General features: G+C 54.6%; 1 protein-coding gene across 1 annotated transcript in view; it reads right to left on the bottom strand.

The window, feature by feature from the left end:
• Positions 1-23,009, bottom strand: part of LOC116433075 (kin of IRRE-like protein 1) — a 319,687-nt gene extending 296,678 nt beyond the window's left edge. The window contains exon 1 of the mRNA XM_076369792.1: positions 20,841-23,009. Within this exon, the coding sequence (XP_076225907.1) occupies positions 20,841-20,928 (88 nt within the window). The 5' untranslated portion in view covers positions 20,929-23,009. The remainder of the gene's footprint in view (positions 1-20,840) is intronic.
• Positions 23,010-23,248: the final 239 nt, after the last annotated feature.

Raw genomic sequence — 23,248 nt, 5'->3', positions numbered from 1 at the left:
GATAGAGCGTGGTCCGAGGGGAGCGGCCGCTCGCTCTCACGCACGCGCGCGAGCGCGGATTTCATGGATATCGCCTAGGTACAGGGCCAGAGAGAAGCGTCGGTGCAGCGAATAGGACAAGGGCCGAGCGCGAGGGGGAGGAAGCAAGGACCAAAGGACGAGGACATGCATATTAATAGGGAAACAAGTACCGAAATGTCTGACCACGGCGAACGAGCCGACGTCGTTGTATCGAACGTTCCATCCCCGTCCACTTTCCGGTACACCGTCCCCGCCCTGCAGGCTAAGCTACCCAGTTCCATCCTCGTTGATCTCGTCCCTCCTTTCTCTCTCTTTGCGAGGCACATTTCCACCGCGCTCCTGTTTCGAATCCAACATACGGCACCGAGGACAATTCGTCGTTGATCCTGATCAACGTCACGGCGCTGGCTGAGCGGGGGATCGATTAGAGCGCAGATCAAATACGTCCAACGGATCGCCCGTGGGCGCCGGAACGCTGCCGGCTATAATGATCCAGTTAATTATCGCCTCGTTAATAATGTCGCGGAAGACGTCGATCCGTTTCGACAACCGTGCCACTCTACCCTGCGGTTTCACGAGCCCCCTTAGCCGCTCCAATCGTTTCCGAACCACCGCGCGAAGTTCACGCGCGAACGAAAGCTGCGGCGAATGGGAAACCGGTGTCGACGCGAGCGAAACGAGGCAAGCCGGGGAACAGAAAAACAAACCGGGAACTGAAGAAAGTTCCGCGGACGCTAACTACCTTTCCGTCTTCGCCGCGTTGTTCCCGCGAGGATACGCGCGAGGATGTGACACGTAACCGGGGAATAAGGCACGGCCTCTTTCAGACGCGTGGAAGTTGTCGCGCAGTTTGGAATTTCGTAAAAGCACGCGGAGCTGCTGGTTTTGCGGCGTGTTGAGGAGACAAGCTGGAGGGGGTAGAGGGCGGGGTGCGCCGCGGTGTTGCACGGGTTGCGTTCGTTCGTTCGTTCGTTCGTTCGACTAGCAGCCGGGTGTTGGCGGGTTTGCGAGAGCGAGAAAGAAAGAGAGGCCCTGGCTCGGGAATAGAGGGAGTAGCTGCCGCATAAATTAGTGGTGAAAAGTTAATTGGAGCGGACACTGGCTCGCGTTCGCAGCGGTACAAGTTGCGCTCCTACCACGCCAGATTCGGACCACCCACGCCCAGTGTCCCGCCGTGCTCGTGATTCTGCTGCCCACACCTACGCAGCCTGGAACGCGCGGACGATAATAAATATATGTATTTAATAACGAACGGATTGGAATCTGTTTTCCGGGGGCTCCACGAAATCCGGAGGGCCGATATTGCGAGCGTATCTCCGACGCGCGAAAGGGCGAGCCCTTGTAGCCTGCGGAATAGACAAGCGCAACAGCTACAGTGCCCTACATTAACAAGCTAGCCGAACACGCCGGACCCTTCCAGAAATTTGTCGTTATTGCGGCATACCGGAATACCTGGAATCCTGAGAGCCCCGAAGGCGGGACCGGTTCGCGTCTTCCCGAGGAAGATCGATCAACGTCGCGCACCTTTGACGGACGCCGGGAGGCCGCGGATGAAATTATTCGAGCGTGCGCCAGTCGATCGTCCCTCGACACCCCATTAATTTTCTGAACGAAATTACCGCGCGACGAGACTCCCGGCAAAAATGGATCGACGCGAGCGAGCGAGCGAGCGTTCGCGCCCCACCGTCGGAATCGCTGTAACCGCGGCACGAATTCGACGAGCGCGTCGATTGCGTGTGTCCCGGATGACATCCGCGCCGGCGATATCTCGCAAAATCGGCCGCAGTATCCTGAATTATCGGCCCGGTCAAACACGCTGATTCGCGCAAATTTGTAATTTCGAATTCGTAATTATTGTCAAATCGGAACACGTCGGGCCGCAGGTTGCGGTCGGGAGAGCGATTCGATCGCGTCATCGACGTTCCCGCGGCAGGAGCACGCCGATGCGTCCGCTCTCGAGGTGGAACTGTAGCTGGAACGGCCGTAGTTTCGTAGTCTCGTTGATTGCCACGAGGATCGCGAGCGTTTAACGTACTACTCTTCCGTAACGAGGACAAACGGAAAGAATCACTGATTATTTGCTGCCGGCCACGATTCTTTCGTTACACCGTTACAGGATTGTTTGCGTTATGAAACGCGTGTTCCATCGGCGATCGTCGCTGTGTTAATTCCGCGATCGCGTATCGCGAGACCGAGATACGCTCCGCGCGCGTCCGGAATTACTGTAACGTTATTACAACGTAGATTTTTCAGTGTAGAAACGAACGAAGAACAGAAACATGTAAAAGGGTGGCTGTAGTACGATTTTATGCGGTCTCCCGTGTGCGATTGCGAGTGGATTTACAAACGGACATGGTTCTAGGTAGTTTACTTTTTAATTCTGACCGGCCGTCGTACTTTAATAAAACCGTTCAAACGCCGAGGCGAAGGGGAACGGTAGGAGCGCACCGCATGCCGTCCACTATACCGCCTTGCTCTTTTACATCCGCCGTTAACGGTGTGCGCGCGTATGCACGTTTATACACATCGAACGCCGCCCTGGGTACCTACCTTTTTAATTAATGAACACCCGGTGTACCGAGGCCGCTCGCAACGCGCCCTTATTACGGCTACTAATAATAAAAATAATACTGCTAATTATTATTGTACTTATTATTATTTTTATTATTATTGCTATTATTATCGTTATTACCGGTATTACTATAGCGGTTATAAGGGAACGCCGCGGCTGACAACGAAGGGTTAAAAAATAGAAGAGCGTCCGGTTTCATTAAAGTCGCTCGCATTACCGGTCGCCGCGCTTCTTGATAACGTATCGGCTAATTTCACGGCGGAGCTTCCAACGATCCCTACTTTCGACGACTTCGCAGCCACCTGGCCGACTATTTCGTTCCCTCGGCGCCGCCTACAAGACGCCCCGAACCGTTTCGTATTTATTCGCGGCGGTCGAGCTCAAGCTCGCGTCGCGGGAATTCGATACGCTGCTCGATATCGAGCTGCCGATAAAGAGAACGTTGCGGGCTTTCGGGTCGCGGGCGGGCGCGCGCCATCGACGAGGATCGATCGGTTCGATTGTTGCGCCAATCTAACCGACCCCCGCCACGCTTCTCTGGGAAACCCTTCTGCTATCACCTTTTCACCAGCCTCGCTCCCGCGCACCTGCCGGTTCGCCCCTTGCTTTCGTTGATCCCCACACTTCCCCGGAACAATGGGATTTTTACGCGATGCGGAACTTTGCGTTACGGCGGTCTGGCGAAACGCGACGGTTAATTAAAATCCTGTAATAAGCGGTCGGCGGTCCGAATTTATCGTGCGCGCGTTTTCGGCGAGAATTCCGCGGATATCGGACTCGGTTATCCGGAAATGCGGTAACCGGCCATTACCGAGATAGTAATTCGAAACGAAAATGTTCCCGGCGCTGAAACTGGCAATCTTTGCCCCGAAGCCGGAAGTCTTCCGTTGAAAGGATACCGTGCGTCCGTTGGATATCGAAGGAAGTCATTAGTCGGGCCAATTCGATATTTAGATATTATTAAAAACTCGAGGAGTAATTGAAAGCATCGTTATTATTCCGTGTAATGACCGATCATTATTACGGACCATCGGAAGCCTTCATCAAACTCTCCACGGCAATCAGAGTAATGGACACGTAACGAGCGAGGAATCGTGCGGTTCGTTAAAAAATCGAGAAAAAAAACGTTTCCCCGTCGGTGATCTCGCAACGGCGGATAACTTTACGACGAATAATTAGTTGGCCAATAACTTTGATTGCGCGTCGGTGCATTTACATTTTATCCGCGCGCACACGCGGCGTCGTTATTGTTTTTACTTGATGAGTTACGGCGCAACGAGCGATGCCGTATCAGATTTCTAATTTCCAATTGAAACAGTTCCGCGGATGAAAATTGGTATCGCCGACCCCGGCTCCGTGTGGAGGGGCGAACGGCCTGGCCAGAAATGGGCTCGGTGCCGAAGTGCTCGGCGAACCGCGCAGATAGGGCTCAAACGATTGTTTGAGATCGTTGTTCGAGCGAGCATCCGTCTCGTAAACGCTTATCTCGCCTGCTCGCCTCTATTCTTCGCGCGACGCCGCGCCGCGCCGCGCCGCCTCGCCTCGCGTCGTCCTGCAGGACCTCCGCAACTGTATGCTCCCGTTAACGATCCCTATCCCGGTTCTTTTCTCCCCGGCTTGGCTTTTGTTCCCCCGATCCTTTTCCCGCTTCTTTACAACGGGCACGGAACCAACGAGAACGAACGACGCCTCGCTCGTTTCTCGGCTGTGCTACGTTTCGCGTCTCGCGCCTTGTGTTTCAAGTCCCCCCGCCGAAACGATACGAGCGGAAGATAACCGGTTTCGGTCTGCTAAATGACACCTTCAACGACCGTTTCGTACTTTACCGTCATCTTCGTTTTGATACGCGCTCGCAAATAAAGTCCGGCCTCCCCATCGAGACGAAAAGCTCGAGATTGTTACGGTCCTCCGACGGTTATCGCCATCCTTACGCGCGCATCGCGCGGAAAAGAACCGCGGGAGTCGTTCGAAATAGAATGGAAACACTTTACCGTTCAAGACGGTTTCTCCCGCATCTTTCTCCGAGGGTCGAGCACGGCCAGGAACGACGACGTTACCGCGTACTTTGTTCGATTTCTCGGACTGTAATAGACTTTAAATACGGCTACCCTTTTTCTCCCGACGATCATTTGATTTCGCTCGAGCGTATTTCCTTTCGGTACTCCCTTTCGGCGAGCACGTCTCCGATACGAGCCGCGCTGCCCGTAAGACGGTCCGTTTACGAGACCGTTACGTACTTCCGTTAACCGAATTATCCATTCCCGCTCGTTCCACGATCGACGCATCTCGCCAAGAATACCTGTACGGATAGAGTTCTCTCGATAATTTGACTTTAATCGATATTTATCGCGGCGGATCGGCCGCTTCCACTCGTTTCAGAGTGCACTTTCCTTGTCAAGCACCTGCCGATAGCTCGGAAAAAAGGCCAGAAGCCGCGCGCGATCCGTTCGCCGAGATGGGGAAAGGGAAACGGAAGTCGGTAGAAAACGGTAGATATCGTACCGATAAAATCATACTCGAGTAAACCGTGAAACGATCCGTTGATGTTGCTTTACGAGTCATTGCGCGTCCGCTATGCGCCCGCGTTGTTTCCGGAAAATAAGACTCGCGACTTCCTTCTGCGGTCCGCGCGCAAGTAATTATGCAGATGCTCGCGATGCCCCCAGGAAATATTCGCGGCATCGTTGCGAAACACGCGGATATGCGCAGCTACGTTGATTTTCAACGCGGTTACAACGAATTACACGGGCAACGAATGAAAATGAGTGGCGGGCGCATCGTTGCGCGAACGAACAAACGTTTCGCGGGACAAGAACAAGACTAATGAAATATTTAGTCCGTTTAGTACGGGTTGCGCCCTTTCCGCGCACATATTTGCCCCGGTAAACACATGCCGTTGCGTAACCCGCGCATAACTTCGCCTTAACATTCATAATCGGACGTCCGTAACACGGCCATGAATGCCGGCGTCCCGATCAATTCGAAATATTCCCCGCGTCTATCCGAGCGTCTATTTAATTACCGTCTTCCCGCGGACGACCGCGGACCGCCGCGGATTCGACGCTCGTTTTTCCCGGCCGGCCCCGTTCGCGGAGTTCGTTCGAACGATTCCATGCTCGACGCGTTCAATTCGACTCGCTTCACCGTAATCCTCGAAACGATCGAACGTATTTCGACCGAGTACCGGCGGACGTACCGGCAATACGTGAAGGGAGATCCTCGTCGGAAATTCCGTCCGCGCGTTCGCACGGGAGAAACCGAGAGGCACGCGAGCCGTCCGACGCAGACGAAATATTAATTGGTACAAAACAGCGGGAAGAATATTTCGTTTCGATCAATTTCGCCGCGCGAATCAACTTAATTGGATCGAAGTGGATCAGAAGGCGAGCGGCGCGCGCCAAAATAAACTTCGACGCGGCGGCAGCCGTGCGGTCGCTTGTTTTTCCACGGATTCGAATTTCATTCGAACGTATCGTTCGCCCATGGAAATTCATGATTCCCCGCGCCGCGACAAGCCGAACGAACGCGGGGTGGGGGGAAGAAACATTCGTGCGCCGGATACGTTAAATATGTATTCCGAGGGTCGGGTGAAAAGGGGGACGCGAAAAGCGAAGGCGGGCGAGCGGGCGAGCGACGCGGCGAAGCAGTCGCAGCCTGATTTCGAATTCAGTGGAGCAATCGCTGAAAAAGGACGAAATCTCCTGGCAGACAAACAGAAGATTGCCTATACTGTAACCAGTCGGCGTGTACGAAGAAGACGCAAACCGGAAAACGAGAAAACGAGAATCCCCGGGTATAACCGTTGCTTCTAATGTCCCGCCAAAACCGTCCGTCGCCTTTCTCTTTCGCCCGACGTTTTCAATGCCCCGGAAACGAACGAATCCGGGCTACTGATATTAAAAACGGGGATGAAAAAAACCACCGGGGAAAACGGGGAAAATGAAAACAATTTGTACCGCGGGTAACGAACAAATAATTGGAACGAGCGTTTGATCTCTTTTACAATTTCGCGTTGATTCAATTCCCGTTTTACGGGAATATCGCCGCGCATTGCATTAGGTCGGCGCGGCGTGACGCGACACGTATGAAATATCGCGTCCGCGAATTTTACGATACGTTAACAGCGTTCAAACGGCGATCGATACGTACGCTCGCAATAGTCCGGGGATTATACGTTTTCGAGAAGATTACGCGCCTCGTGTAACGTCTCGTTGAAAAATAATGAATTCCAACGAAATTTAATCGATGTCTTTCCGTCCACGATGACACCGAGTCGAGAGGAGCGTGTGTGAGAGAAAGAGAGCTGGTATTATTCGCCATAAATCTAGAACCCTGGTTCATCGAGATCTCGCGAGCGAGCGAGCCGTCCGACGAACGTATATGCAGTTAGGATCAACGTCGCTTATTACTTCGCGAACGACACTCGACCCCACAATCGCTGGTTCCGGAGGGGCTCCCTCGGATGAGCGAGACGCATTCAGGAAATGGTTGAATGCGGTGACAGAAGAAAAACATCAATTTCCGTCGCGGAAAAATCGCAGATCCTTCCCTCGAACTTCCCGCGACGAAATGGAAATTGGACGATTACACCGACGAGCCTCGCTTACCCTTCCGCATCCCGGATCGCGAGGGTGAAACGGTCCCACGAATTCCGCGGCAACGTCGACGCCATCGTCGTCATCGCCGCTGAAGACAAATCGATTTCAACAACACCTTCCTCTCGCAGCTCGATCTATCGTCGGCGCGTTGTTACATTGTTGCTTTCTGACACTCCGGCGGGCGGTTGTTAGCGCCGAGAAAACAATTCCGCCCTCGCCTTACATGGAACTTCACACTCGGTTACACCTTTGGCCAGGAGACTGTGAATAATTACCGGAGACGAAGCATGACGCAGCCACTCGCGATGTCGCGTCACGAACACTTTCGATCGCGAGTTTTCCACGGCCAATCGGCGCGACGTCACGTGCGCCTCGCGCGGACCCGCGAACGGAGTAAGAGGGGGGCGAGCAAACAGACGGGGAAAGGGTGAGAAACACGACATTCGCGGAGAATAAATTTTCCGTTAGAATAAATACGCCGACGGGCACGTCATAAACGTATAAATATTAGCAAACACCGAACTATATGAAACGCGATGCACCAGCTGCACACCAAATAAAACGACGTTATAACTTGAGCCGGGGCGGGCAGCGCCGAAACTTTCGGTCGGCGGATTAAAATTTGTCGACGTTTATCGACCTCGATCGGGTTACGATGGCCTGCGAAACGGTATCGCGAGCAGCAGCGATAAGGTAACGCCTCGTTTCCTCCGCGTTTTTCACCTGCGACCGCTAATCGCCGATTGATTTTCGAGAATTATAACCCACATGCGGCGCTGTGTAGCTGCCGGTTACGCGTTCCCAGGAACAGGAAAGCACTCGTCCATCGGCGGGTTTCGTGCAGGCGGTGCCGTGTCTCGGTCTATTGTTCGTGCGCGCTCTCGAGTGCTCCGCGAGCACAGCCACCGCCTTACGAGCGTGCTCTCCCATTCTCCGTAGCTGCTTCAGCTGCGCTGCCCTCCTTGGGTGTTTCATATCGCACAGTACTCCTTTTCAGAGTCGTTGCGCGCGAATAAGTGGAAACTATCTCGTAACAACGCGACACGCGTCGTCGTTAATCCTCGTTCCGTTCTCGCTTCGGACGCGACACCGATCCGCCGATAGCGGGAAACTAAAGGTTCCACCGAACGCCGGTCCTGCGTTCCTGTGACGAGTGCAAGCTCGGTGTCGTTCCGGTCTCGGTGTGCGTGAATCGCGAAACGACACGGCCAGAGTCGCGGACAGTTTTCTCGGTTGTTGTCATCAGCGTCCGCTGACCCGATTTCGCGGGTCCATGTCGAAGCGAAATTCGATTAAACTCGATTGATTTTCGACTAGAGGATTCGATTACTCGATTTTTGTTTCGGCTTTCGCTTCGGACGCCGCGTCGAATCGGACGATGGGTTGGTCGCTCGAATTAACGTCCATTTCGCAAACTCGCACCCTCGCTCTCCGCGCGATTGAAATTTGATCCTCCTCTATTCGCATCGGGGAACGCGAATGGTTATCAGATACGTTCGAATTATCGGCCACCATCTGGGTAAAAGTCCCGGTACTCGGGCGCCGGGCGAAATGACGGCTCGGCCGCGATACGAGTGCCTTTCGAGCGTGGTGGTCGTCCCCCGTCTCGACCAATCTCTCCGCGAGATATCGGCGACAAATCGACGATGAAACAATGCGTCGGCCCCGGACAATGGGGGAAACGAGAGACAGTTTCGAGGACGGGTAATGCAGGAATAGCAAAAGATAAAAACTGCGCAACCGTCGGCTGCCCGGGAAACGGAGCGGCGCGACGGTGCATTCAACGCCGAGAAGTTGAAATTAGTTGTACGAGTATCTCACGTTCGGCGAACAAATCGCAATTAACCGTGCTCCGTCGTGCAGGGCACATATTAAATCGCATTAAAACGGCCACCGGCCGCGACCGTGCCCGTCTGCCAGCGATGCAGCCGAGAATTTCCCGTAATTTCATTCGGCATTCGACGGTGCCGCATAATTTTCGGCTGATTGTTTGCGAATCGGGTATGTCGCGACGATCGTCCGCGGTCCGTTCCCGTGTCTCGCTCTTCTCTCTTTTCTCCTTTTCACGCGGCGAGCGAAAAGTTGGAAGTTCATCGGTGATCAATTTTGCACGGCCGTCAACTTATAATCGAGAATGTTCGTTCGAACGAGAATGCGAACCCGATCGGGAACAATGTATAAATGCGTGGGTGGAATCGCTGAACGCTTCCCATAAACTGCTCTAGCATCGAAGAGATTTTATCGAGAAGACTGTTCGTACGCGAACGTTCTTCAACGCAGTTAAAGTGTCAAGGATTATTAAAATTAACCTTGCTTCCGAGTGGACCGTGTTTAATTCATTTAACGAATGATGCTTACAGATTGCGTTATGAAGAATCGCTTGTCTCGAAGACCAGAGATGCTGGTGCCTTGCAGTGACTTGCAGGCGGATTTCCGTAAGTAGGAATTCCATGATTGGTTAACGAGTTACTCTTTAAATCGTAAGTATGCACTTTGAAATGGTTTGATCTTGTTCCACGACGGAACAAAGATTCGAACGGTAACGATAGACGCTCGTCGACGAAAACGCGAAAGTGGAGAGTTCGTTCTATCAAGGGGTCGCGATCGGTTCGCGCGAATTACGCTCGGAAGGCGGCTGACTCCGCGAGTCCCGATTCGGGCGCGAACGGTGTATCCGTGAATTTTCGCATGACAATGCGGGAATATAACGCATTGTGTAAACAAGCTGCGAGACAATCTGCGAAGCGCACGGTGCGTGAATCCTGGACATTCGGCGACGACGAGTCGGCGACGGCGTCGTCCACATCGTAATCGTCATCCTCCGGATTCAAGTTGGTTGACGCCGCCTAACCATGGACAATAGGACTACGGCCAGTACGGCACCATTATCCGCCTCTCGCGTCTATGACAACCCCATGAATTATGCAGCGTAGCGTAGACGGATACGCGGACCCTCCTCTGCACGCTCACGCGCCGCGAATGTTGTTCCATTACCGAACCTACCGCTTTCAGCCGCACGATTTACCCCTCTGACCCTGCTCGCCCCTTCGATTTATGCTTGTTTACCTATCGGGGGGATCTCCTTTCTGCTCCTTATTCCAATTTTTAAACATCTCGTTCCACCGTCCCCTTTCACCTTCCTGGGAAGCGTGAAGAATTTCGGGGAGATTGTTTTACGGTAAATCTGGCGCTTCGTCGCGACGGAGGGGAAACTCCCTCGAGCGCTTAAGAAGAAACGGTATATTAACTAAGGAATGACAAGTATAAGAATCGGGCTCGCCGAATAATTAATTTAATTCGATGCTGTTCGAAAGCATTCCTTATTCCTACCTAAGATTCGCCAGAGCTCCATCGATATTCACCGCGATTTATTGCGTCCGCCCCAACGAACTGTCACTCTACTAAAATCGTACGTTTCCCTCCTCGCATAATCGCGAAGGTGGGAACTGAAAATCATTGACGGCATCGGAACTGATTCGCGCTAATCGATCGAAATAGTCTGTTTGAGGCGCGTAACCTTGCAATTGACGCGAATTGGTTTCCCTTTCCGGGACGAGATTCCTAATAGGTACCCGCATTTTCGACGAGTGCATTGAATGTCGCGCGCCCGTTGCCATTCCGTATAATATTAAGCTGCCGCGCGATTGCCAATATTACAGTCTCTCTGTAACATGAATCCGCCGGTGTGGTTACCGTTGCGTCGCGCCAAAGTAGGAAAACGCCGATGTCATGTTCCGATCCGACGAGCGCGCGGCTGCCCGATATTACCAGATTCATATTACGCCGGCTTTCACCGGCCCCGTCAACATCGATCCATCGAAAACGGTGTGTACTTACGCATCATGAATAATTCGCACCTATGAAACGACGTATTCATAGCCCGCGTCCCGCCCCGCGTTCTGTCTCTCGCCCCGGACTTACGCGAACGCCGCGAATCCGAATGGCCGCCCCGACTCGACTCGTATGCGCCCGAATCGCGCGTCGTCGCCCGGAAGCCGTCGCATAATAGCTGCCGGCGAAGGAATATTGGGGCGAGCCGCGTCTCCGCGCGTTCGAAAATACCCGAACGCTATCGCGCGTTCGTGGCTCTTAGAGGTTTCGCGGCGTGGATCAGGGTGGGAAACGGTCGTGTAAAGAACAGGGAAAAGTTCCGGGCGAGAGAAATGGAGAGATCGTTCCGTGGGAGTTCCAGAAAAGGTGCAATATAGATTCGGTCGTTTTCCGCGAGCGAGGCGATCCTCCTTCCCGGGTCGGTTCTCTCGCGCTTCCCTTTTTCCCTTGTTTCATTCGGTTCTTTTCTTCTTTTTTTCCCCCTTTTTTTTTGTCCCTGTCCGATCCCTCCGTTGCCAGGCAAAAAGGAAACGGCGAATGGCGAGGCTCGCGGAAAGTAAGCGGGACGCGATTCCGTCGGGACGGAGGTAACCGCAACGGTGTAAAGTTGGGGGCGAGCACGAGTCTCTCTTAAAAACGTGGCTCTCTCCTTCGACGCGGCTGGACCCCGACCCCGCGCCGATACAATCTGCATCGGCTTCCGCGAAAGTAGCACGATGGGAAAAGTTCGTAGCTCGGACGAGCCTCCCGGTCCCCAATTAGAACATTCGGCTGGCATATAAATATGCGATGCCCGCCGATCACGCTCCCGATACCGGTAGCGGGGAATCAATACGTTCTATTACGTACTCATGTACCGCGCAGGTTTCGCCGGCGAGAAAGTTTCCGACGAGTTCGGACGAGCGGCAGTGGGAGCAGCGGCGGCAGCGGCCGCCGAAACGGCACTAGCCGCGCTAGTAGCAAAAATAGTAGCGCCGGTAGGGGTAATAGTAGAAGAAGTAGTTCTTCGGTCGATGGCACGAGAGGAAAAGCTGGTATATTCGACGAAATCGAAGTTATAGCCGGCGATTAACGAGTCGTGAAGCACGATTAAAAGTTTAAAACGGTTCCCTCGAGGAGAACGTTTTACTTTTTCGCGTCGAACCGGTGCTCGGCCGTGACGTTGGAACGCGTTTCCCGGGTTAGTCGGCGCGGAGACCGAATTCTCTGTTCGTTTCGTCCGCGGAGATTAAGAGAGGCCGAGACGGACGTCCGAATGGTCGGTAGTACCGTTCAACGGTCGGACGTGGCAATAAAAGCTGGAAATCAAGAAATGAACCGACGAAAAGGTTTAATCGTCCAGCAAGGCGGGCGAGCGCGCGCGCGCTCGCTTGCGCGGCCGCGATCCCGTTGGTAACCAGGAGGAATCGGTAAAAGCATCAGTCCCTAAGGAGTCATCTATTTGGCAAATGGATGACCCGTGGAACCGGTATTAGGGAGCATGCACGCAAGAATCCTGCGGGGATATATCGGCTCAAACGTTATACTGTATCCGTCCTGTTATCGCCAGGAACAATGACTGCCTATTACGCGACTCTCCGGATCATTTTTCATTATTATCGTAGGTCATCGGCCCGTTCTAACGAGAGGCCTTTCCGTAATTGCGAATTGGTCCCTCGGCCGGCTACGAAACTGAGCCTAATCTACCGAAAACATTTACGTCCCCCTTAATCGTTCCGCGCGTAAATCGCCGCGATTGCGCCAGGAATCAAGATCGTCGCGAGCGCACCGGGCCGCCGCGCGTTTCAACGATCGTTGGTCTTCTCGCGAGACGTCGCAATCAACTTATTAAGTCAGATAAGAAGCGTGCACGCGCGCACCGCCGCGCTATTCACAGCGCGGAGATATGAAGTCGTTGGAATTCGTGCTACGTCTTCGGACTCGTACCTTCGGTTCGTGACTATTCCGCGATGTAATCAGATATCTTAGGGCGTGCGTTTCGCGTTAAGACGAGGCGGGCCGAGTCGGGTCGGGGGCGAATCGAGTCGCGTCGAGCGGGGGTCGAGTCGGACCGTGCCGGGATCGATATCGAGGCGAAGATTGCACGACCGGTGCGCCGGGGTAGCGAAAAAAACACGTGTTAATCGTCCGGGAACACGCGCGATAACGCGTCGCGGTAACCGGAGGAAAAGGGAATGCTCGGACAGAGAGAGAGAGGGAGGGAGAGAGAGAGAGAGAGAGAGAGAAGTAAAGAAAGGGACACGGGAAAGGGCCGCGACACGTGAAAACGTTCTGTCATGACTGAGTCGCGTAACTCAAAAATTAGCAAGCTCCGCCACTCATTCCGGCCACCTGGAACTCCCGATAACGATCCGAGACAAACCACTCGGCGGTTGCGTTTCGATTATAGCCTTCGCGCGAGCCGCTATTAAAGATCGGCCGCGAAAAGAAACGCAACGATTCGTGACCGGCCCGATACCCTCGTCGGCCGTCTCTCGTAATTCACCAGAACCCTCGTATTAAGACGATCACCCGAACCGGAGGTGTACCATTGAGGCCTTATCGTCGTTAACGAATCGCCTTTCATACCGAACTCATACTTCCACAGCCATTTCATACACGGAATAGAAACTAGACGGTTTGCGGAGTGAACTCGATTGTCATGTATAAAGTCTTTATAAGGCAATCAAACTGGCGAATACGTATTCAACGTTTAAATCGGCGTTGCCGATGGCCCGGCGATTCACGGGTCATGTACGCTCGATCGAATTTTCGAGAGGAAACTCCCTAATAAAACCGCCGGCCGCGGTTTAAGCACGCTTATGAACCGACCCCAACGGACTCGGCGATGAGGCGACCGCGATACGAGCGTAAGTGGACTCCGAGTGCCTTGAAAAATAATGCTTCGGCCAACCTGCGAAAGCTCGCCGTATATCGAGTTACCGGGCTTATTCTGTCCAGTTTTACGTCGCCTCGCCGTTGCGCTCGTACCTCTGCCCGAAATTTCTTTCCTCTTTATCCGATCTAATTTATCGCCGCTTCGGAGCGCCGTCGTATACATGTAAATAAGGAAGCCGGGGAATTTTCGATCGGAGGATATTGACGGACAGTTAACAGTCGTTCCACTCGCGGCTCCGTTCCCGGGACAACGTTATTATTTCTACGTGCTGTCGTCCATTAGCCGATAGAAATCCTCCGACCGAATCCTGCCATTCTTTCGCGCGTTCCCGCTTCCAGCTCCGACTTTGATGTATGACTCGCGGGAACATTGACCGACGGCTCGCCGTGGGTACCGTCCCTCTTTCTGATACCCAATTTCCGGTGGAAAATCGCGATTTACTTTGTCACCGGCCGCTTCCGATTCGATTGACTTTTCACGGAGCGCCGCGCGCGTCGTGCGACCGCGGCCGAGTCCTCCTCTCGAAACGCTTCTTATCCGATCCTCCTACCTCGCGCTTCCCGATTCGCGCCGTTCTAATTAGACGGAATTCGTTTAGAGTCAACAGCTTGAGCGATAAACGTCCGCGATGCGAGAGCCGAAACGAATTCTCTCGCCGCGCTCGTGAATTCCCGGGTATTTAATCCGCGCGTTCCGTCCGGGCCGCGGTAATAGAGCCGCGGAGATTTATACGACGCGTTGCCGCCCACATTCCCGAACGCACGTACGCCCGCGTGGAAAAGTTCCGGCTCCGGCGGAACTTTTTTAAATCTTCTAAAAGCAAAGTTCACGGGAACTGTATTAAATATCAATTACCGGGGCGACGCGAGCACGGGAACAACGTTACCGCGGGCAAGGGTATCGACAGCGGTCCGCGTCCGTTTCTTCGCGGAAAGTTTCGTGTCGCTTAAGCGATGTTTCCCCACGTAATTTCGCGCGAGAACCGTACAATGGAACCCGTTCTCGAGATACATCCCTCTATACCCAGGTGTATCAATTACCGGTGAAACAGTTACTTTCATCGGGAGAAGTGGCACGGGTCAAAGCTCCTTTAGAGCAAAGGTTGAACGGGGCAAAACAAAAAAAAGAAGAAATTGTACAGTCGGGAGAAGTTGTACGCGTCGCTGTATATTAGCGAATTTTCATGACAAGGCATGCGATATTTTGTTTACCCGAGCTCCTTCAAGAAACAACAAGCGGAGGTCCCTTCAAAGGACAAAGCTCAATTAGCAGCCTCGGGAAAGGTATGCCCGGTTTTATCGTCGAATATCAAAAGAGTTCTTTCGAGGGATCATCCGGCGTCCTCGTTCGCCGCGGTTTATTCCCGGGAACTGTTGCTTTCCGAAGACGCTTGTAATTTAGTTCCACCTTTTCGTATTCCCTCGCCGCGCTTCTCCGTTCTCCCTTTCATCCCCGTTCTTCCCGGGCCGCGACCAATCGGTCCTCGAGCCACGGGACTCTTTCGATTAAATATGTTCGTCCATCTGGCGTGCGCGGCGAGTCGAAAGCAATTTCCGAACGATCGACGTCGCGCGCCGATCGGCGACGATCGATGCACCGGCGCAAAGGAACCCGGCAGATTCCCACCGGGTTTCACGGGAATACCGCTCGCGGATAGAGACCGGACAGCCGGCCGATCGCTGTAACTGACAGTCATAATTAATGCACCACTTTATTCTCATGAATTTATAATTTTCTGTTATGGTAAATAGTGCCGGCAAATACTTGCATACGCAATGCAATAATTTCATTGCTAATTTATTATCGCTCGATATTACGTACACTAGCGTTTCGGAAATGTCGCGTGTGTAAATATTGCACGAATTTCCCTCTGTTACTCTAACTCGTAATTTCGCCGGGCTCTCGTTACCGCTGCGCGGAGGGACTTGCGCACTCCCGTCCGGATGAAACACGACTATTTTAACGATATTAACGACAGCGATGCCGCGGGCGGATCGATCGTCGAAAGACGAATACGTCTGTCTGACGCGCGCCGCCGAGCCCGCTCGGCCGCGCCGGCCCGTCTTTGTACCCTTTTCCTGGGGCGGGCCATGAATCTCCGCCGGTGGCATTGTTACCGGATCGAGAAAAACGAGCCACTAAACTGGTCCGGAATGGCCCCTGGAAGAGTTTCTTAGACCGAGGCCAGGGCTCCGCCTCGATATCCGAAGTATGCGGAAACTCCGCGGGGTAACGAACAAAAACTGCGGGCCCCGATAGAAACGTATCGAGAAGATACCGAACGAGACAGCGAAGAATCAATGATCCACCCGTACTCCGGCGCGCCTCGGTCTTCCGGTTTTTGTCCCCGGGACTTCAAATAATTGGAGTGCCGTCGAGACGCGTAACAACCCGTTCCGGCGAAAGTAAATACAAATACCACTTGATACGGCTGAAACGAAAGGGGATTAGAAGAGAGCGAGGGAGCTCGGTGACGGGAGGATCGTCGGATATCTCGAAACACGCGGGAAGGGGCGCGACGAACCGCCTCGTCGCCTGGATCTCGAAGGGCTCCGCTCCGCGGAAGGGTGGCGCGAAGATCCGCGGCGCTCGGCCTTTCAAAGCGTCTCGGTCGCCGTTAATTCGAGAACGTTGGGTAGCATCGTCGATTCGTCGATTCGCCGGGGTTATTTCATAAAGGCGAATATAGCCTTTATCGAAGCGCGCCGATTTATATTGGATACCGCGCGACCGGCCGACGAAAAAGTGAAGTACGAGGAGGACGAGCACCCTCTTAGTTCCAAGTAAATTCGTATCCCGGCAGATCTGTCGGCGCGGGATCGAGTCACCAGCTTATATTCCCTCTCTCTGCTCCCGTATCTGCGCCGTCCCTCTTTCCCTCGTTCGCCGGCGCGACCGGGAGCAGGGGAGAATCGGTGATAGGAAATAACCTGAAATCGTTTCACGAGACAACGCCGAAAGCGAAATCGGTTCTGTCGACAAGATTCAATCCCGCCTCCGCGTCAACTCCTGCTGCGAGGTCCTTACGAGTCGAGATTGCATGTGTCGACAATACGATCCTCGAACTGTCCGGACCCGCGATCGGACTGGGAACGAACGTCGAACGTTCCACGGGCGACGCAGTCTCCGGTGATTCCAATTAATAATCGGCCCGGTATCGATTATGCGGCGCCACGAATTTCGAAGGAGCTCCGGGATCCCCGGTCGCCGACAGTTATAGGACGCGTCGTTTGTAACTGTCGGCGCGACTGGATCGAGCTTAAACCCCTGGGATGCTTCCCGCGAAAATCAAACGGGGGCCGAACGCAAGAACGAATGAATCGCGTCGACCAAGTCGAGAGACACGAGAACGAGCTTGGAAAGAACAAAAATGCAACGTCGTTCCGACGACACTTTAGATTAATAGATTTCCATCGTACACCTTCGGTTACGTCAAAAAGTTACAACTCTATGCGGTCAATCGCATTTCTAACTAAAGAAGCACATATATTTCCGAAACACTAGCCTAGGAGGCGTAGCCTAATGCAAATTCTCTATATTTTATATCGTACCTGTACCAGCAAGTAATTCTTCAATGCTATTTTCCGTTATGGCTTTCGAGAAAATACGCTATTGCTCGTCGCGATGCGATGTCGCGCTATTTCTTCTTTCGTAATTATGACAGATTTTTTTAATTAGTTACCCCACAGTTTCACGGTTTTATAATATTCACCGGTATTTCATGTGTCGCGAAAACACTTTCAATGGAAGAAGAGATTAGCATGAATCGTGGTTCGTTGAAAAAGCATCGCACCCCCCTTATTCGTCGTCGATGCGACGGTTCGGCATCGCAGCCGGCTTTTTTCCGCGATCCCTCTTTTGCGCTGCAGCGTCGTTAAATGGCGAAAACGCGGATCACTGCGAGCAAGTTCGCGCTGGTCGCTTTAGATCAATGGCAGAGGGGCGCGGGAGACAGGGGTGCGTGGCGTTTGACGACGCCCGGTGAAATTTTCCATCGCGCGCGTTCTTTGCGCGAGTACCCTTTTCCGGTGGAAGTGGTCGATGAAAACGGTGTGGCGTTTTTCGAAACCGGGCTCGCTCGAGGCGGGGCGAGTTGCACGCGTGTCGACGAAAAAAAAAAAGGAAACGTGGAAATCAGTCGAGTGGATGGATTCGAAGAGCGAGCGGGATAAAAATAGCGTATTACCGAGCCGAAGCGCGATGACGGGGAACGCCAAGTGCCGCGAGATAAATAGCGAGCCGTGGACGCGGGACGAGCAACGCGGGGAAAAAAGGTGCACGATGAAAGGGGCAGCGACAGAGACTTTTGCGCGTTCGCTATTTTTTTTTCCTTTCCGTCGCGCTTGTCGCGCTGACCGCCGCGCGCGACTGTTCCGTGGAAACTCGAAATGGAAATTACACGAGCCGCGAAACGTATCAGCGCCGCGAGCTACGGATCGCGGAGCGTCGTCGGCCGCCGTCGAGTTTATCGACGCGGAACGATCCAGGGAGAGGGAAGGGGTGGTTGCATCGACGCGAGGGAAATCGCGAAGCTCGCGACGAGGAGCGGAGCGAACGAGAAAAGGAAAAAAGCGACGTCCGACGAGCCGCGAGTAGCTCGGCTAAATTAAGAAATGGAATAACGGGGAAGAAGTCGGCGCTAGAAAACAGGTTGCGCCGGCGAATGGGAGTGCGCGAGAAAAAGAGGAAACGGCGAAAAAACCGGAGAGCGAAACGAACAAGTCCGTGAAGAGAAAGGAAACTGCGGCGGATCGGTTCGTTAAACCTTCCCGGGGAAAGAAAAGTCGACGAGCTCTCGATACGCTGCTACAGTCCTCTTCACGGTTGCCCCGAGTTGCCCCGAGTTTCCCCGGGTACGCACGTCGACGCCGACGTGCCCGAATCCCCGGGTTCCCGCGGCCGTCTACGTGCTTTTATGCGCGACAATTTCTACGGGCCTTCGTTTCGCCGGAGTCAACGAGCTCCCGGGACAAAAGGAAAAACACGACCGCGCGCCCGTTCGAGTTTCCTTCGGCGCGGCGAAGCGACGGCGAGGCAGCGGGAGCAGGGAGCCGCCTCTGGTCAAGCGTCGGGGATCGAAAGTAGAGGCCGGCAAACAATGGCTCGGAACCGCCGAAAACGGCGGGAGCCACGAAACTCGCGGCGGCTCACTCTAATTTGCGGTAACGCGATTAATTTTCACTCCGGTAAACAGCGTATCTCTGACAGCGTATGCAGGCCTACGTCGGGAAATGGGAAGCGAGCCGGTCCGCTAATGAAAGGACTTCATTATTCCCGCGGATAACTTTATCGATGATACTTCTCGCATCGGTATTTATCCGAGCGAGAACGGCGCCCGACGAACGCGCAATAATAAACGATGCTGTCGATAATTGTTGCGTTACAGGAATATATTTACCGTGCATCGCGCGCGAGGAACGGTGCGCGCGACCCGTCGCCACGTATATCCTCCACCCGATCATATTTTCGACCATTATTACCGCGTCGAGTTATTGCCGCGGTATCAATAATTAATAACGAGCTGGATCCGTCGGTACGGTGCGTCGTTGCGCCGCGGTGCGGTACGATCCGATGCGATCCGATGCACCCTCGCGCGGCTCAGCTCTGTGGGAGTGCGACGCGCGTCGAACAACCTCGAACAGCGTCGGTAGAGCTGGCATAAGTATTCCGTTCGCGAGAGCAACACCGAGTGGGAAGAGCTTCGGCGAGCTCCCGGAAGCGTACGCGATGTTCCGCGAGCAACGACGATGCTCTAGCGCCGACGAGATCGTACAGCACCTCGGCACACCTCTGTAAACGGACCTGGCCGCCTCGAAGGAGAATAGACCATCATAGCGCAGCCGACTGCTGCTCGCGCCATCTTGTCGCTCTATATTCTTTCGCTGAGCGCGACTCCCCCCGTCGAATTTCCAGCGCGTCGCGCTGCTATCGACGATCAGGGAATCCATCGGGGAGATCTATTGAACGTACTTCCCGGAGACGCCTGGACCCAAAATTGAGCGATCGCCTCGACCAATGGAGCGAACGTCTCCGGGACACGGAATAGAGTTTAATCGAATTCCTGGCGCCTTTCAGCGAACCGGTCGCGAGCCGGGGAACTCGGGCGTCGAAGACAATACGCGAGTTGCGGGTGAAAGGTCAGCCGATTTGATTACGGCCGATCAAGTTCGGCCGCCTCGAGCCTTTCGATCGGCCGATAACGAGAACACCGGTGGCAGATTTCCGCCGGAGACGCTGCAACGCCTCGGGACGCGTCGGCGGTTTCGCCGCGGCGCGAGCGACGCGTCCCGCGATGAAATCAATGTCTAACCGAGGCGCTGGAAAATTCAAATCCTACGCATCCGTCAAATTTGATTACGTCTAGCTGCACTCAACGCCGCTGAGATGTGTACGAACCGTCTTGGGAGTACAGGCCGCGCGAGCGCATGTATTCGGTACATTATATAACGCCGCGGGAATACATGTCGCCCCTTCTTCCCGCGGTCCAAGTCGACAGTCAGACACCGTGTGAGCGGGGTTGGATGAAAATCGGTTTCCTAGCGGGGCCCGTTCCCATCGCGGAACCCGGCGGTTCCTCGGCGACGTGTTTTTTCACGCGGTTCCGATTCCGATTCGTCGATTTATTGCGTACGCTCCGCGAAAAACTGCGCCGGTCGCCCGGGGCGAACCTCCGTCCTAGATACCGAACAACGTGGCAAATAAAACGAGGAAAATAGCAGCGAAAATAGTGGGTCCTCCGCGGCTCCAGCGTGCGCGAACGCGCGTTTCCCTCGGGTTTCAGTTTTCCGGAATTTCCGAGACGAAGACCATTCGGCCAGGAATTACGTTTCCCGTTTCCGGTAAAAAAGGATCACCGAGGTCGATGGGTTTCGCGCGTCCATTACGGAGAACGAGAAAAAAGCGGACGGCTGTAAAAATGCGGAACAGGGAGGAGACTCACCTGATTTTTCGTCGACGGTGGTAGTAATCCCGGCGACGTAGGAAACAGCCTTCGTTAGTCCAACGAATAACAACAGTACACTCCACATGTTCTCTCGTTATTCCTCGTTAGTTTGATCACGAAAGCCGGCACTTCGAGGCGAACCGAAAGCGAGCTACGGTAATGGTTCCGTCCTATCGAGTCGGAGCTCTCGGCTGGGTTGCTAGCCTAAAGATCGGATAGCGTTGAGTCATCTCCGCGCGGAGCCGAAGTTGTTCCCGCTCTCTCGCGCTTCAGGCTCGCTCGCTGGGCATTCCGCAGCGTCGACGATCATCGCGAAGCTGCACGAGTTTCGCATTTCTCCCGCGCCATCCGAGCCCCCTCGATTTCTCCAGAGACGTCGTCGGACGTCGGGAACTGCGTCTACCTGGACGCTCGACGCGTGCACGCGCTGCCGAGCTCGTACCGGCGCGCCGTGAACCGATCACCGTCCTCTGTCTCGCCGAACAAATATCACTCGTGTTTTTCTTCTCCGGTTAAACACTAATTAAAGCTGCCGCGGCACCGCATCGACCACCGCGTACCACGATCCCCGCGCGCACGCTTCACCCTCGTTTCTTTTTTTCCGCCTGCCTTTCATCCACTCTACGCCCGTTATTAAAGCGTCGGACACGCGTAGTAGCCCCCGGACCGCTAGAAAACCTGCCGCACTTTCGATCTAACCGCGCGCCGCTGCAGCCAATAACCTGCAACGACGAACATGATACCCGCAATCACCGGTGACCATGGTATGTCCACCGAGGCCGCAGAATTTACCGCACCAACGGTCACCGTCTCGTTCAGAAAATAACCCCCGGTCCCTTTGGCCAGGATGATATCGTTACGCCGCGTCGTTTCACGGTGGCCTCCGAACCGATCTCCTATGCCGGTCGGAATAAACGGTCCCGAGCTGCCGCGGAATTCCCGTTCACACGGCCAGCTCGCGTTTTAGGCTCGCCCTGTCCTCTCGTTCGATCGACCAGCCGAATCGATGGGATCTCCGCCGGAGTCTTCCGAAATCCACGCTGCTACGATACACCGGACTTCCGAGCTTCACGTCGCCGATCGAACAGGCGAAGCCGGCGAACTTGCACCGCTGGATCCTGCCGAACTCTCTCGATTAGCCGGAGGATGGTTAAGGAAGAGAGCGACGACGCTCCAGCCGTAATGGAGTGGTTAAGTGTTGCCGGGATCGATTTCCGCGAGCCATCTCGAGTTCCGAACGTCGAAAACAGTCCGGCCGACGCGGGACACTCTCTCCGGGAGTCCTCGCTGGCGAGCAACACCGGCGTAGGGAGCAGAGGAAGGGACCAGCCGAAATAAGCGCGATTAATCGGCGAGTCGCGGCCGTGCTCGTTCGTCGACCCCAGCCCGGCCTATCGAGTCGAATAAAAAAACGAGCCCCACTGCGGAGATCTTCGATCACGTTGGGTCACCACAGATTTTCGGTTTGTCTGGAATTGGTCCAAGCAACGACGACGCGGCGAGCGCGGAGGGCCGCCGCCGCTGCTGCTGCTGCTGCAATCACGTTCGCTCGCCAATGGCCGCGAACACTGTGAAATCGATCCGAACGAAAATTGAGCGGACACCGCGACACCGTCACTGGATCACCCGGACACCGGCGCGTTTCGAATATCCGAGGGCAAAAGCGCGGGACCGTGGAGGCCGGATTCCCTGCCGATCCGTCCGCACCCCTCGCTCGTCCCTTTCGGCTTGCCGCGCTTTCCCGCCGATCCGCTTCGCGAGATCGCGAGCTCCTTCAATTAGACTCCTCCCTCTGTTGCTCTGCTGGCGCACGAACTCGAGGAGAACTCTCCGAGCACGATTATCCGGCGAGTTCGCACGAGAGACACTTGTGAAATACCGCGGAGAACTTTCCAGCGACGTTCATCGTTCGTTTGTCACGTGCGCGAGACGATCTCACCGTTTCCCGTCACTCTCGCGGTCGGACGATCGAACGAAGGGGAACGCAGTGCGCGCGACGTGCGTGGCGAAAACGGTTCGCCCGTGGGAAGTTTGTTTTTTGTTTTGCTCGATCACCGCGGAACGGGATGCTCCGCTCGGCTCACGGGGGGTTGACTGATGCGCGTGACGGGCAACCTGACGGCGCACGTCGACGCGACGCAAGCACACGTGGTCCTCGACCGACGGCGGACGGCACACTGACGGAGAAGACGAGCTAACGGCGCGGCGACGGACGCGCAGCCTGCAAAGCCTCCCGAGGAGGCGGTGGTATCGGAGGAAAAGCTGCGGGTGGGGCGAAGGGGGCGAAAGGGGCTCGCGCGAATATCGTGCACCCCGCACCGTACATCCTGCACCCTGATACTGGCCCAAACGTCGGGGGATGTTTATGCCGTGCCGCGCTCGAGGAAACGCGTTCGAATACCACT

Source organism: Nomia melanderi, chromosome 8, assembly GCF_051020985.1.
Source record: "Nomia melanderi isolate GNS246 chromosome 8, iyNomMela1, whole genome shotgun sequence".
Taxonomy (NCBI): Eukaryota; Metazoa; Arthropoda; class Insecta; order Hymenoptera; family Halictidae; genus Nomia; species Nomia melanderi.
The sequence above is the reverse complement of the archived record's forward strand: the minus strand, read 5'-3'. Positions and strand labels throughout refer to the sequence as shown.